Here is a 13,538-nt window from a genome sequence, read left to right as displayed (position 1 = left end):
ATATAGAAGATGAAACACTAAAACCAATCACAAGATTTTATTCTCCTTAAACAAACCTGGCAATATCTAGCTAAAAACATTAAAAAAAGGCGCTGCTTGTGAGGCAACCCAAGAAATTTTAATTTTAGTCATTTAATATTTCTTGTTTAATTTTTAGGTGCAATTTAAGTAATTTTTTTTGTGTCAGGAAGTAGTTCGCTAGAAGATGTGCTCAAGTCAAAATTGAATGTTGAATATTGCTGTGTCCATCACAATTTCTAGAAGACTTCAAGAGCAGATCATGTGCCTACGCTGGTAGGGCACACTTCACTTTGAGACATCCAAAAATGATGGTCAGAAGACTCCTCCACTTTATGACGTGCCCATGCTTTTCTAGTCATGTGCTTGAAAAAAAAAATTTCACGATGCAAGCTCAGAAGACTCCCAGTCTTTATGACATGCCGCACCTTCTAGTCACGTGCTAGGAAGAAATTTCACAAAATCATAATCAAAAGACTCTTCCACTTTTGATGTGCCCGTATCTTGTTTCAGCAAGAAGGGTAAAAAAAAAAGGTTTTTCTTTTTCGTTTTCGTTTTCTTTTTCTCTCTTTCTCTTTCTTTCTATTCCTTTCTTTCTTCTCTTTTCCTTTTTCTTTCTTTCTTTCTTTACTCTTCTCTGCCGCACGAACCTATATTTTCAAGATGATGCAAATTCTGGCGGCGTTCTTCATCACGTAGGATTCAACCCATATTTTGCTCCTGACCCGTACTTGTCCATGCCCCCTCATTGATTAGGGAAGTTTCGTTGTCCTCTTTCCTTCTCTTTTGATTCTTTATTATTACATTAGGGACAATATAAGATTTAGATATGGGGGGAGTAGTATATTAGAAAAGTGCAAGTGTAGGCATTTTTTGTTGAAATGTTTTATTTAATTTTTTTTCAAATTTATCCACTTTTTGCCTATTTTTGTGCCTATTTATGGTCATCTTTGATAAATGATGGTTAGATTTTCAAATTTTTCCATGCTAAGGTTTTATACTCTAAGGTGTTAAGTATGACATGGTTAAATCTAAGAATATCTTTTTGATGAATATTTGAGATTTTGTGACTTTTGCACTTTTTGGTTAACTTTTCTAAGTATTGTAAATATTTGTCTAACATTTTTTGTGCAAATTGGTTCAGCTATTAATCTTAGTTCTCCATGTTTAAGAAATGAACCGGGTTTGTGTGGTTTTTAATTGTAATTTGATGCTTATTTATGAATAGTATTTGGCTATACTTTGAGAGTTATCGTTATCGAGTAACCGGGGGTTCTCATTGAAAGTGTCGACTTTCGTGTCAAAAAGTGGTGATAGTTATGAGTATGTGATTTTTAAGCGATAAAAACTGAGTAACCGGGCTTTTTCATTTAGTAGATGTCGGAATTCGCGTGAAAAGGCTTAAATTGCTAAGGACTAAGCATTTTCCCTTGGAAAGAAAAAAAAAATCCTGGTGTGGAGAACATCTTAGAAAAGAAAAATATTGTGCTAATAGTGAAAAGTGAAAAGTGTCTATGAATATGAAAATGTGTGAATTAGTTGTTGACCCACTGATCCATAAGTTTTAATGTCGAGATTTTGCTTAATAGTTGAACCATTTGTTGAAAAATGCTGATTGAATATTTTATATTCCTAGATTAGTTAGTTAAGAATTGGAAAAGTCTTTGCTTTTAAAAGTTAACCGGAGAGATATTTCTTAAAAATTAGCCATTAATGCTTGACATGTATTTTAATTATATTTTGGAAATAGATGATTTGAATAATAGCCATTGTTTGAACTCAATTGTTTGATTAGTTATTCTCATGCTTAAGGATAAGTATGGTTTAGGTGTGGGAGAAATTGAGAGGTTGCATTTTTATCATTAATTTTATGATTATTTCCCTCTTTTATTTTATGAAATATTGCGTTAATTTGTGGATTCTACTTATTTTTGGTAATTATCATTGGTTGTAGGGATTCGAAGCGAAAAGCAGTTAAAAACGTGGTTTTAACTAGATTTTTATGCAATTCAATGAGGGTGCGTCAAGGTCCACTTTGCATGATTTAGAACTCGGGATTTGGCACGTGATTTACAATCTTGAATTGGAGTTGGTTTGAAGTCATGGAGGTCAGGCTCTACACCGCAAGACTAGTCTCCTATTCCTATTAGGACATTAGTATAGTTAGCTATTTTGACTTTTTGAAACAATCTTTTTATCAAGTAGGAAGTTTATTTTATTTAGAAATCTACAAAATAGGAGTGATCGGCTAGTTTCTCGGGTGATTAGTACTTCCGAAAAGGTAACACAATAGCATCGTGACTTTATATATTTGAGGCAAAAAACAAAAGTGGTGTGGTCTTTTCTCCTTGAAGGAGACAACAGCCTCCTTGTTCTTTTGCTTTTGTCGTGGCCGAATATTTTGAGAAATTGTAAAAGCTTTGGCGTTGGGATTTTTCCCAACGATGAGCCATTAATATTCTTTTCTAGTCGAAAGTCAACTTGAAGACGCAGTGCCAAACATCTGTGAGATCGAATTATTTTCATCTATTTCTTCTATACATTAGTATTCGTATGTTTTCTAGTTTAACTTCTTGTGACTGTTTTGTTATTTGATTGTCAATGGCCCGATATTCGAATTAACCTAATAATCTACCGTCAGATTAACTAGTTGAATCTGTAATTATTTGATTGGTTAATTCTAGTGGCGACTAGCATGATTGGTCCCATGCTAGAAAAACGTATGATCTAACTTAAATAAACCCTTGTAGTGTATTTGTTGGTTAGAATTGAGTTTTTCTAATTCTTAATGCAATCAAGAAATTAAATCTTAGGGTCATACTTAGGGTTGTTTCTTGGTTAGAGAAATAGTCAATGGTCGTACCTTGACTATCGATAAAATAAGAAAAAGTTGGTTGTCAGAACTTGTTCATGGCTATAACCAATATATTAATGAGTAATTGAATTATCTTTGCATCGATGATTAGTTGAATGGACCGTGTCTGAAAAGTTGCACCTTTGACTAGAGTTGTATCTACTATTGATTAATTTCTATTATTTTCGTTAGCTGATTTATTAGTTGGTTAATTAGTTGTTTTTATATTTTCTAAAATTCCCCTTATTCAGGACTCTAGAAGAAATGAATTATCCCCAATCCCTGTGGATTCGACCTTACTCATTGCTATATACAAAAATTTGTATTTTTCTAGAGTAGGTAATTATTATTATACAGGTTCGACACCTATCAACACACAGATGATAACCACACTTTGCTTATTGTCTATTATTTGAATAACTTGTTTCCTGATATTTCTTTTAGGTTGTCAGACTTGTTTTTGTGATGGTTCAAACCAAGAATCAAGACCACCCAACAATTTCATCCTTTGTTTTCTCTTGCTTTTTTTTTTTTGTTGTTTTTTAGTTCGATTCGAATTGACTCGTGATAACTCGGGGTGACTCGATGTGATTTGGCAGTTTCCATCCTTATCGGCGACGTTTCCGCTGATTTCTTGGTGATTCGGCAGAATTCTCTGCAGTCTAGATATCCCGCAGTTATCGCGTCACGGTATTGAAATAGGGAGCCCCGTTCCGGTGATGATTCGGCCGAGTCGTGTTGGTCTTGGCTGAGTCTTTGAACCATACCTTTAATGCATTGGTGAACCAAGGCCTTTCTTATGGTACTCCCCGTAGTATATGACGTCTGGAGGGGTATTCCAAGGTAACCAACCTTCAGGGTGAATTAGACTTTCAAGAAATGTGGTTAAGAATACAGCTTGAGCATAAACCTTCCATGGCCTTCCGAGATATGTCCTGGTTGAATCTGTTCCCTTTCCAAATCAGGAGCTACTATAACTTGGCAGTTGTGGAATAACATTCGACTGCATTTGAGAAAATGATCTCTACTCTAGGTTGTGATAGTTTATGTTGCCACTAGATCTTCTGGCATGAATAGTGCATTTTTGGAATACAACAGTAGCATCTTCCATTATAAAATCTACTATACCGCATATATGACATGCCCTGAAAAATTGCTTACCATCTCGAACAAAAGAGTGTCTTGATACCCCTCAAAGCTGCATTGATAAAAGGTCGAAATTTTGGAATTTGATAAAAAAGCTACTGCTGGATCCTTTTCAGGCCCAGCTGCGTTTTTAATGTTATAGGCAACAAAAAGTTCCCCTTTAACAATTGAAATTGAAATCACAAGAGAAGAATTCAATTCAGCATTCTTCATATTGTAAATATGGGTTCAAATAGGAAAGAATTGGAATTCCAAAATATGTTCAAGCTTATTAGTTTGGTTTGTTTTTCTTTTTTATATTGAACTACAATTTCTATTTAGTCAACATTTAAAATAACTAAAAGGTGAATATTAACTGTAATTGAACTTTATTTTCAGATTATGGTAATAGAAGAAATACTCGTCACATTTTTTCCTTGTTCGATAGCAACAATCTACAACTAGTCCTATACTATGAGGGAAGGGGACATGAATTGATACGAACTGCGCCAATCTTGTGACGAAACCCGTACAGAAAGGTTAGGATTTAGAAGGGAATATCCACGTTAAAGACTCGAAGAACGCAGTGGAATCACTTAAACCCGTTGATCACGTGGTCAACGAACCTCGGTATTGGTAGAGGACGCCACAATCTAGCGCGGTCCTAGATTGATAAGTCAATTCGAATACCAAAAAATAACTCTAAGATATTCAAAGTTACTTCAATGAAACTTTTGAGAGAACCCTCTAGTGTATTTTTATTAATCATCAATTATTGAATGTTACACACGATTTCTCTCTCTTTAATACTAACTCACGTAACCAACGACTACTAACTGGTGACTAATGGGCCAAGTGAACCCACTAAGGTTAGCCCACATGGCCGAACCAAGTGACCCAATGACTAGACTTGACCAAGGTTCAAACCACAAGCCAGTTGAACCTTTTTATTAAACACTACTAGACTAACAATGAACCATGACCCAGGCGATCCACAGTGAACTAGTCCGCCTCGAGTACCGGAATTAAAGTAACACGTCGTGACTCGTTGAGGCCCTCAATGGCCTTTGGCTCTTCACTAGCATCTCGAGCCGCACGAACCAAGATTTGTAAGGCGTCATTTAGCCGTTTTGCTCGAGCTCTTGTCATAGGTCCCAATGGCACATTCACTTGCTCTACTTGAATAGCTCTATCGACCTTCTCATCATTTCCCTCCTCTTGCGAAAGATTTGTTCTCAAATCGACCTCGTCAACTGCAAGATAGGGACTTAGGTCAGCAACATTAAAGGTAACTGACACATTGTACTCACCAGGAAGATCGAGCTTGTAAGCATTGTCATTGATGCACGCAACGACTTGGAATGGTCCATCTCCACGTGGTAGCAATTTGTTGCGACGCTGCAGTGGAAAATGCTCCTTACGCAAGTGTAACTAGACCCATTTTCTTGGTTCAAATACCACGTGACGCAACCCTTGTTGGCATGCTTGAGATATTGTTGGGTGCGAGTTTCAATGTTAGCCCTCACCTGTTGGTGCAAAGACTTGACAAATTCTGCCTTCTTCTTGCCATCAAGGTTAGTATGCTCAGACATAAGCAAAGGCATCAAATCTAAGAGAGTCAAAGGATTAAAACCGTAAACAATTTCAAAAGGGAAAAACTGTGTAGCACTATAGAATATACGGTTATATGCAAACTCGACATGTGGTAAGCACTAGTCCCAAGATTTGAGATTTTTTTAATGATGGCTCTAAGTAAAGTAGATAATGTGCGATTAACGATCTCAGTTTGATCATCAGTTTGTGGGTGACTGGATGTAGAAAATAACAACTTAGTCTCCAACTTTCCCCACAAAGTCTTTCAAAAATAAGACAAAAATTTGACATCCCTACCAGACACAAAAGACCTAGGCACACCAAGCAAACGAGCAACTTCCTTAAAGAAAAAATCAGTTATGTGAGTGGCATCATCCGTTTTGTGATACGGGATGAAATGATCCATTTTAGAGAATCTATTGATAATGACAAAAATGTTATCATAACCCCCTTTACTCCGAGGCAGACCAAGCACAAAGTCCATGGAAATGTCAATCCACAGCTCCAAAGGTATAGGTAAAGGTGTATACAAACAGAAAGGTTGTAACTTGGATTTGGCGCGGTGTCAAGTAATGCAACGTGAAACTGTGAGAACCCGAAAATTTTCTTATTTTTATAGAATATTATTGGAATATTTAAATGATTATTCACTCATTTTCTTTGAATTATTTATTTCGACCATTTTAAATCCATTTATATGGAATGACGCCTCTTTATATTTTTAAAGCGTTTTGTTGAAAAATTCGCTTTTCGAAAATTTGTTTAGTCCGGAACGACGGGTGCACGTTTTTCTAGGCCATACTTGAATCTGGAGTGTATTATTTATTGGAGAATTAAGAACGATCAATAATAGATTAACAAAGGTTAATGGAGGTATTAATACTCAATTCACGTGAGGACTCGTAAAATTATTATTTTAAAATCCCTAATTTTGGCTAAATTAATTATTTATTTAGATTTTTGCCACGAATAATATTTTCTAGCCTTATTAGACCTAAGTACATGGTTTTATAGTTTCGTTATATTATTAAAGTGTCTCGTTTCAAAAATTATTTTCTTATAAGCTTGTTTAGTGAAAAGGTGAAAACGTGTCTAAACACTTTAGCCAATTGGGAATAAAATAAGTTCAAAAATTTGAGACATATACAATGGTCCTAAAATAGACAATTTTAGGTTTAAACACACAAGTGATAGCTAGTGGTACGATCGTTATAAGAATTTCTCAAAGGTTTCAATTTTATTGCGCCTAAATTAGAAATACGTGTTTTCACGTGCGCGCTTAATTGAGGGACTTTGGACCATTATTTTGGGGCCATTAAGAATGAATAATATTTATATGAATGTAAGTGCCCTAGAGGTTTAGTGCACTAGTGCAACAAACGTAAGAGAAATCGAACACAAAACGCGCGCGTAGGGCACTAGTTGTAATTGATTTGACGTATTTAAAATATTAGACGTCAAGCGTCTTTTGTACACAAAGGAAACCAGAACCGCATCTCATTTCTTCTAGCTGCAATGGACGGATAGCTTCAGCCGTAACAGCTTCACCATTCCTTCTACAAATTCACTAAATCACTACCAAAACCTCCATAGATTCAACCAAAACTTCACATACACTTAACTCTACACTTGGACAATACTTTAAGCTGAAAAAGGGAGGAGCTTCACGGTTTTCTTCAGGCTTCAAAGGGATCAAAATTTTCTGATTTGAACAACCATCAAAGTAGGTAATGATCAACTACCTTAAATGTGTCTTATGGAGGTTGATTTATGCATTTGAGCTGAAATCTTCACTTTAGTAGCTTGTATTGTTGGAAAAAAAAGTGGGCTCTATGAATTCCCACTCTTGGGTTGTTGCTGATTTTGTGCTCGATGAAGTTTATGATATCGGATCAGTGTTTAAGTTAGTGATTTGTTGAAGGAAAACTGCTGGAAACTCACGTTGAGTGCAATGGCCAAGTTTGACCATTTTGCCCCTATTTGTTCGGCCACTTTACTGCAGATATTTGAGGATTTAATGGCTTGATTGTGTTGTTTACATGTTGTAGAAGTTGTGTACAAAATTTCGTTGAAAAATATTGAGTTTTGGTTGATCAAAAGAATTTATTTTCCAAAGCTAGTAATCTGGAAACGGTTGCCGTCGTAACCAGACCAGTGTTTGTGTTTCGTCCATAACTCCGTACTCCGATGTCCAAATCGAGTACCGTTAGCGGCATTTGAAATTAGACGTTCCCATGTTTCCAACGGTGTATAATGCACATTCTGGTTCCATGTGTGTGAACCGCACCATTCATCTGAATTCAGCTGTCCTGTTTCTCCGTTCTGCCGAAATGATTTGATGATGCTACAACTTTAGGCTTAATTTCGAGCTAGTTGCATGCTGAAACTTAAAACGATTTCTTCTGTGAAATTATAGCCCTATGCATGTATTTTCTAACACTATCAACCATGCTCAAATCCGAGTTAAATTGAATGAGTTATGATCAAGATACGGTGACTATTTTGTTCTTGAAAGCCTTGGATTTGGACAGATTTGACGTGACATTTGTGGTGGTCTTACTAAATGAATTTCTTGATACTAAACACCTACCAAATGTACCATGAATATTTCTTAAACTTTCCTTTCACATATGAACCATGATTGGAGGATTTTCTTAGCCAAACGATTGGATTTGGGAAGAAAAGGATTAAGGGCAGATTGCCTTGAGAATTTTTCCAAACTTTGGTTGATTGGTTAACCACCTTCCCGAAGGTATTTTTCCACGAAATTTGATAGAGAAATACCCTTCATATAGGAGTACCATACTGCAAAATTTGGTGTCAATTCAAGTTCGTTTCGACACTTAACAAAAGGTCCAAAGTCGGAACCAAATCTGGAAATTTTGTAACAGTCTTGAATTTTTCCCAACTGTGAGCTACCATATCTTAGTGCTCGAAACTCCGATTCTTGATCCATTTATTCTGCCCTAAACCTTACTTGCACTTCTAATTGAGCTATAAATTTCAAGGGCTGGTTTGCAACGAGAGAATTCTGCCGAATTTCCAAAGCTAGCGAAAAACCAACCCCGGCTCAATCCTGGGTGATCTGGGACAGCAACTTTAAACTCATTTTTGAATACCTTCCATTTAGATTCGTGGAACAGTATCTTCTAAGAACTTTTAGTAATTTCCAAGGGGTTTCCAACGGTATAAATTTTTCCAATTTTAGACTTGTATTGAGTGAGATACGGTTTTTCAAAGATCCATTTCAAAACTGAAAATTTTCAACTTTCAAGGAAATAGAGATTTCCAAGAACTTTTTATTCTTTCGACATTATACAAACATTTTAACCTCGATTTCCAAAATAAAAACCCAAATGCTCCTGTACTTTAAGAAACTCTAATTGAATCTCGATTTACGAGTAATTGAGGTTCGATTTCGTGAAATTTCCTTAGATTATACTAGTGTACAATCTTCCTTGATAATTGGGATATATGAATGATAATACGTTATTATTTGCCCAGGCGCACACGAGGACCTCCAAGAGGATCCTACCGTGCACACTTGAACTTCCAGAAAATATTTCTTCTTGATTTGCTCGGTGAGTGTCATGTGTATGACTACTTGAACTCTATGGACTTGATTCATGCTTGGCTTACCTGATTACATGCTTAGCCTACTTGGTTTTGAAAAATGGAGTCGAGTGTGTAATTTATCGCACTCGTTCTCATTTGAAACAAATGACTCATGCTTAACATGGTTTGCCTGATTTACATGACCTGAAATACATGCTTAGACCTGTCAAATGCTTGAATACATGATATGGTATGCTATGGCTGCATACGTCGTTGGAGTGAATCTCCTCGACACTTACATGATACATGGGGGACGCCCAAACTCATAAGCCGACCTTGGAACTCGAGCCGGTATGGGCTTGGTCGGGAACCTCGGTGAGCCATGAGATTCACATGATAAGATTGATCTATTGGAGAGATCTTGCTTGGCATACTCGTGGAGTATCGCTTCATAAATGTCGTGCGGGCCCGAAGCGGTGTATGGTGGACAGATGAGAAGTAAGTGGTGATCTACGGTTTGGAAATATCAACCCGGTTGACGGAGAGTCATCACGGGAAGATATACAAATGAACTGGCAAAACAAGTGGAACTTAGCTCTTGAGAGCTACCATATCCTTGAATCGTTTCTGTTTACATTTTGTTGGCATTGTTAATTACTTGCAAGTTATCACTTGAACTGTTATTTGGGCTTGTTACCTGAACTATGTGCCTGCATGTGTGTTCTTAGCCTCACGAGCGTTTTGCTCACCCTATAGATTTGTTTTCCTTAACAGATTTGAATTCGGAGGCGTACTGGAAAAAAACCTCCTGATGAGCTTTTGTTTAGGATTTCTATTATATTTTGGCTATGCCCTTGGTTTTGGGTTGTACTTTTGGAATTGAAATGTAACTTTTGAGACGTGAGGTATATTTGGGAATTATGATGTACTTTGAACACCCGACGTGCGGGCTGGATAATGGATGACTATTGTTAAGCTTGAACGCTTTCGCATTTTCTGTATTTAAGTTATTTACGTGTGTTGGGTAGAGCGATAATAAGCTTGAATGGAATTACTTGAGTCCTGGCGAGAGCTAGGCAGGCGTCCCGCGGATACCTTTTGGTTCGCCTTAGGGAGAAGTTGGGGCGCCACAGTTGGTATCAGAGCATAGGCTTTAGATCTTGTAGTGTATCCTAGGTTTAAAGTTTAGGATGCCTGACTGTAGGATTAATTTGAATATTATGTGAACTAGAGGGTCTATTGTATCATACGGGTTAAAGAAATTAGTTACTTGAGAGTTTCTTACTTGGGACTTGTAGAAATAAAAATTGAGAAATTAGCTGATGTTATATTGAAGAAAAATATGGGATGAGAGATTAGTAGTGAAAGATTGAACGAATTTGAATTATTATTATACCTGTAAATATGGAAAGAAGTGAGACAATTATTAGTGCTGGCTAAAGCAGATAAGAGACCGAGATTTGATGGCCAAACTCCATGTATCGTGATTGTGAACCCAGATGAAAGAGTTTCAAATGTATAAAATGCATTTTCCTGCTCATTTACCTCCTAGAGAAATTATGCTTTGAAATTCTAAAGGAAAAATGGGGATGTACTAGTTTTATTTTCAAACGATAATTGGAAATAATATATATATGCTTTAAGTATGTGTAATTCTTCGATTTTGGTAAATATGTGAATTTTACTTGAATTTCAATTTAAAAATTTGTGAATAACTGATGAGTTTGTTGAAATTTTGTATGTGATGGGCTGATACAAGGTTAAAATTTTCTAAACTAGATTTTCCCCCTTGATTGTATACTGGTGTATTCTCACATTTGAATTCATCTATGCTTTACAAAAAAAAAATAAATAATAATAATAATAAAAATATCTTGAATTTTCGGAAGAACGGCGAATTTATGTTTTTATAATGAAAATCTTGAACTTGATAAGATTTTTGTTACTTTAAATACTCTTATTATCTTTTAAAATTCTTGGTTTTCAAGAAGGGTGAGCCTATCTTTAGGTGTACGGATTGAGGGAACTTTAAGATATAGAGTAACCGCATTCAAGAACACGCAGTTAGTGTGAATTGACTTGGTTTCCATTTGACACGTAAGTTAGCAAGTTGTACTTATTTCTTGGGTTTGAACTTGGAGCTTGAGACTTTAACTATAAAACCCTAAGACTAGTTATTCTTGGAGATGATGGTGCTCTGGTTAGTGGCTTGCTTATTAAAGATTTTGAATTTCGAATGGATAACCTTTGGTTTCCGCTTGTGTTATGGTTTGATTGGATCTAATTTCGTAAAGGCATGTGATCTGATTGGAATTAGTGATATTCGGACCCATTGGTTTAATTAAGGACTTAGGAAGGGTGGTGCACGCCGTGAGACCTTTTGTATCCCGCTTGCATATACTTCTACATTTTGTGACCCTTAATTGCCTATATACAGTATTTGACATATTGTGCTTGTTTTGTGACTTCTTAACTCGTACTATAACCTTCGATACATGTAAAGAATCATGTCTTGATTCTAAATATTTTTGCAACTTGTATATGCATTAAGTTCTTTTATGATTAATTATTCCTTTGCTTGCGCTTATAGACTCCTATTAAGTATGGTAGCAGGAATAGGAAAAAGGGGTCGTGGCCGAGGACTTAGACAACCCTGTACTCGTGAGAAAAATTGATGGATAGTCTTATATAATTTAATGAGATTCTAGTACTGAATATGAATCGAGAAAAAAACCAGAAGATTAGATCTACCAGTGTATAATGGATTAACCTAGTTGGGAACTTAGTGAGATTTTCCTGTGTGAAATTTTAATAACTGCTTTATATGTATATTATGATTGGTCCTGTGGCCATATTTCAACTTTTGTGAAAGTTTGAACTCCAAAAGTATTTCGTGGGTTTGGTGAGATGACCTGAACTCATTACCAATTTGTTCTACTTGAACAAAAGTGCTTTCAATTTTACTTGACTAATACTATACCCAGATTCACTTGTTTTACTTTTCACAAAATTTATATATATATATATATGTATGTATACACATTTTGAACTCGTTTGCGACTCGAAATCAGATAGAGTTCAAGTTCGAATCTTTTTTAGGAACATGAATGCCTATTTGTTATGAATCAGATATTAGAAATGATCGGGTTTTATGTACCAGTAGAGTTAACTCTTGGTTAGATAAAAGGGTGGTAAAGGTATTGGATCACAGGTTATGCGAATATGAACCTACATGTTTACCTATCTTTCTTAAAGGTATTTTCTAAAATATACGCCTTACTCGAACATAGATTTAACTCGAAACTTTGAGGAAAAGTGTTGGAACACCCTCCATGTATATGTTATGATTATTATGTATATGTTTTAAAAAAATCATGCATTAAGTTGCATGATTAATATTCTTAAATCTATTTGAGAGATTTTAAATATGTATTGATGATTGTGGTTAAACATTATTTGAAATCTCTTACTAAGAAAATTTAGTTTTGGGTCGTGAAGAAAAATTTGTATCTTTAACTCTAATTTTGAAAATTTTGAATCGCATTTTGCCACAGATACATTCAAAATACATCAAAAGTCTTGACCTTATCTTGTAAGTCATGATTGGTTTGATTTAGACAAAATTTTGAGGAAAGGGATTTTGGTCCTGCTAGTGCGTAACAGTTTTTTTTTGTTAGGATTTGGAACTTGTTTCATATGACGTGTAATTTATGGTTTCACTACACACGGGAGTAAGACCTTAGAATGGAAGTACATATCATTATATCAAGAGGTATTACTTTAGTCGTGTGTGTGGATTTTCTTAAGTATCATTCGAGGAGAGGGAAGAGTAAATATACCTGGATGACTTAGATGTGTGAGAATTTACAGGTTGTGGATAGTTGAGTTTCAAATTCTGATTTGCTACTTATTTAGATGCTTGAGCTGTTGATAGGCTAACAGTCAGGATTAAGAAAATGGATGAATGAAAAGTTTGGAAGAGATGCGTATAGAAATAGAAATTCTTCACAAGGGGTTGGAATTCCAAACTAAATTGGCTGAATTTTGGGAAGAAAAAAAAAGTCGAGAACTTAGGGTTGAAGATGGGATCCAATGTTTAATCACCAATTTGAGATATTAAAAGTTGTGAGATTTGGGTGAGTGAAAGGAAATATTTGATGGCTTGAATGAGCCTAACGATTAGGGACCGGATGTTATATTTGGAATGGACGTTTGACGCTATATATACATAGATTATTGAGAGTTGAACGATGAGACTATTAAGAACAAATGCTCCATAGTCTCACATAAACAAGAATTATAATCAAGGGTCAGAAGCAGCGAATAAGGGATTTAAAGTAGAGTTACTACCAACCGGGAATCCTAGAAACTGATGTGCTTAAAACCACTTCCA

At 35.7% G+C, this 13,538-nt stretch overlaps 1 protein-coding gene across 1 annotated transcript; it reads right to left on the bottom strand.

Moving 5' to 3' along the window:
* Positions 1-4,999: 4,999 nt before the first annotated feature.
* LOC140035736 (uncharacterized) lies at positions 5,000-6,074 on the bottom strand. The gene is made up of 3 exons (XM_072077089.1): positions 5,888-6,074; positions 5,524-5,606; positions 5,000-5,395 (listed from the first exon to the last, which is right to left on the bottom strand). Exons 1-3 carry the CDS (start codon positions 6,072-6,074, stop codon positions 5,000-5,002), a joined length of 666 nt encoding a protein of 221 aa, XP_071933190.1.
* Between the last annotated feature and the right edge of the window lie 7,464 nt (positions 6,075-13,538).

This window comes from Coffea arabica, chromosome 2c (assembly GCF_036785885.1).
Source record: "Coffea arabica cultivar ET-39 chromosome 2c, Coffea Arabica ET-39 HiFi, whole genome shotgun sequence".
NCBI lineage: Eukaryota > Viridiplantae > Streptophyta > Magnoliopsida > Gentianales > Rubiaceae > Coffea > Coffea arabica.
This window is presented reverse-complemented; position numbering and strand designations above follow the sequence as displayed.

Bases quoted from the DNA above. Each gene is read 5' to 3' on its own strand.
- LOC140035736 (XM_072077089.1), bottom strand. From the start codon at position 6,074: ATGGACTTTGTGCTTGGTCTGCCTCGGAGTAAAGGGGGTTATGATAAC. The intron at 5,607-5,887 runs GTAGGGATGTCA...TGACTCTCTTAG, and splicing joins GCCTAGGTCTTTTGTGTCTG to ATTTGATGCCTTTGCTTATG. The intron at 5,396-5,523 runs GTGAGGGCTAAC...TTTCCACTGCAG, and splicing joins TCAAGTCTTTGCACCAACAG to CGTCGCAACAAATTGCTACC.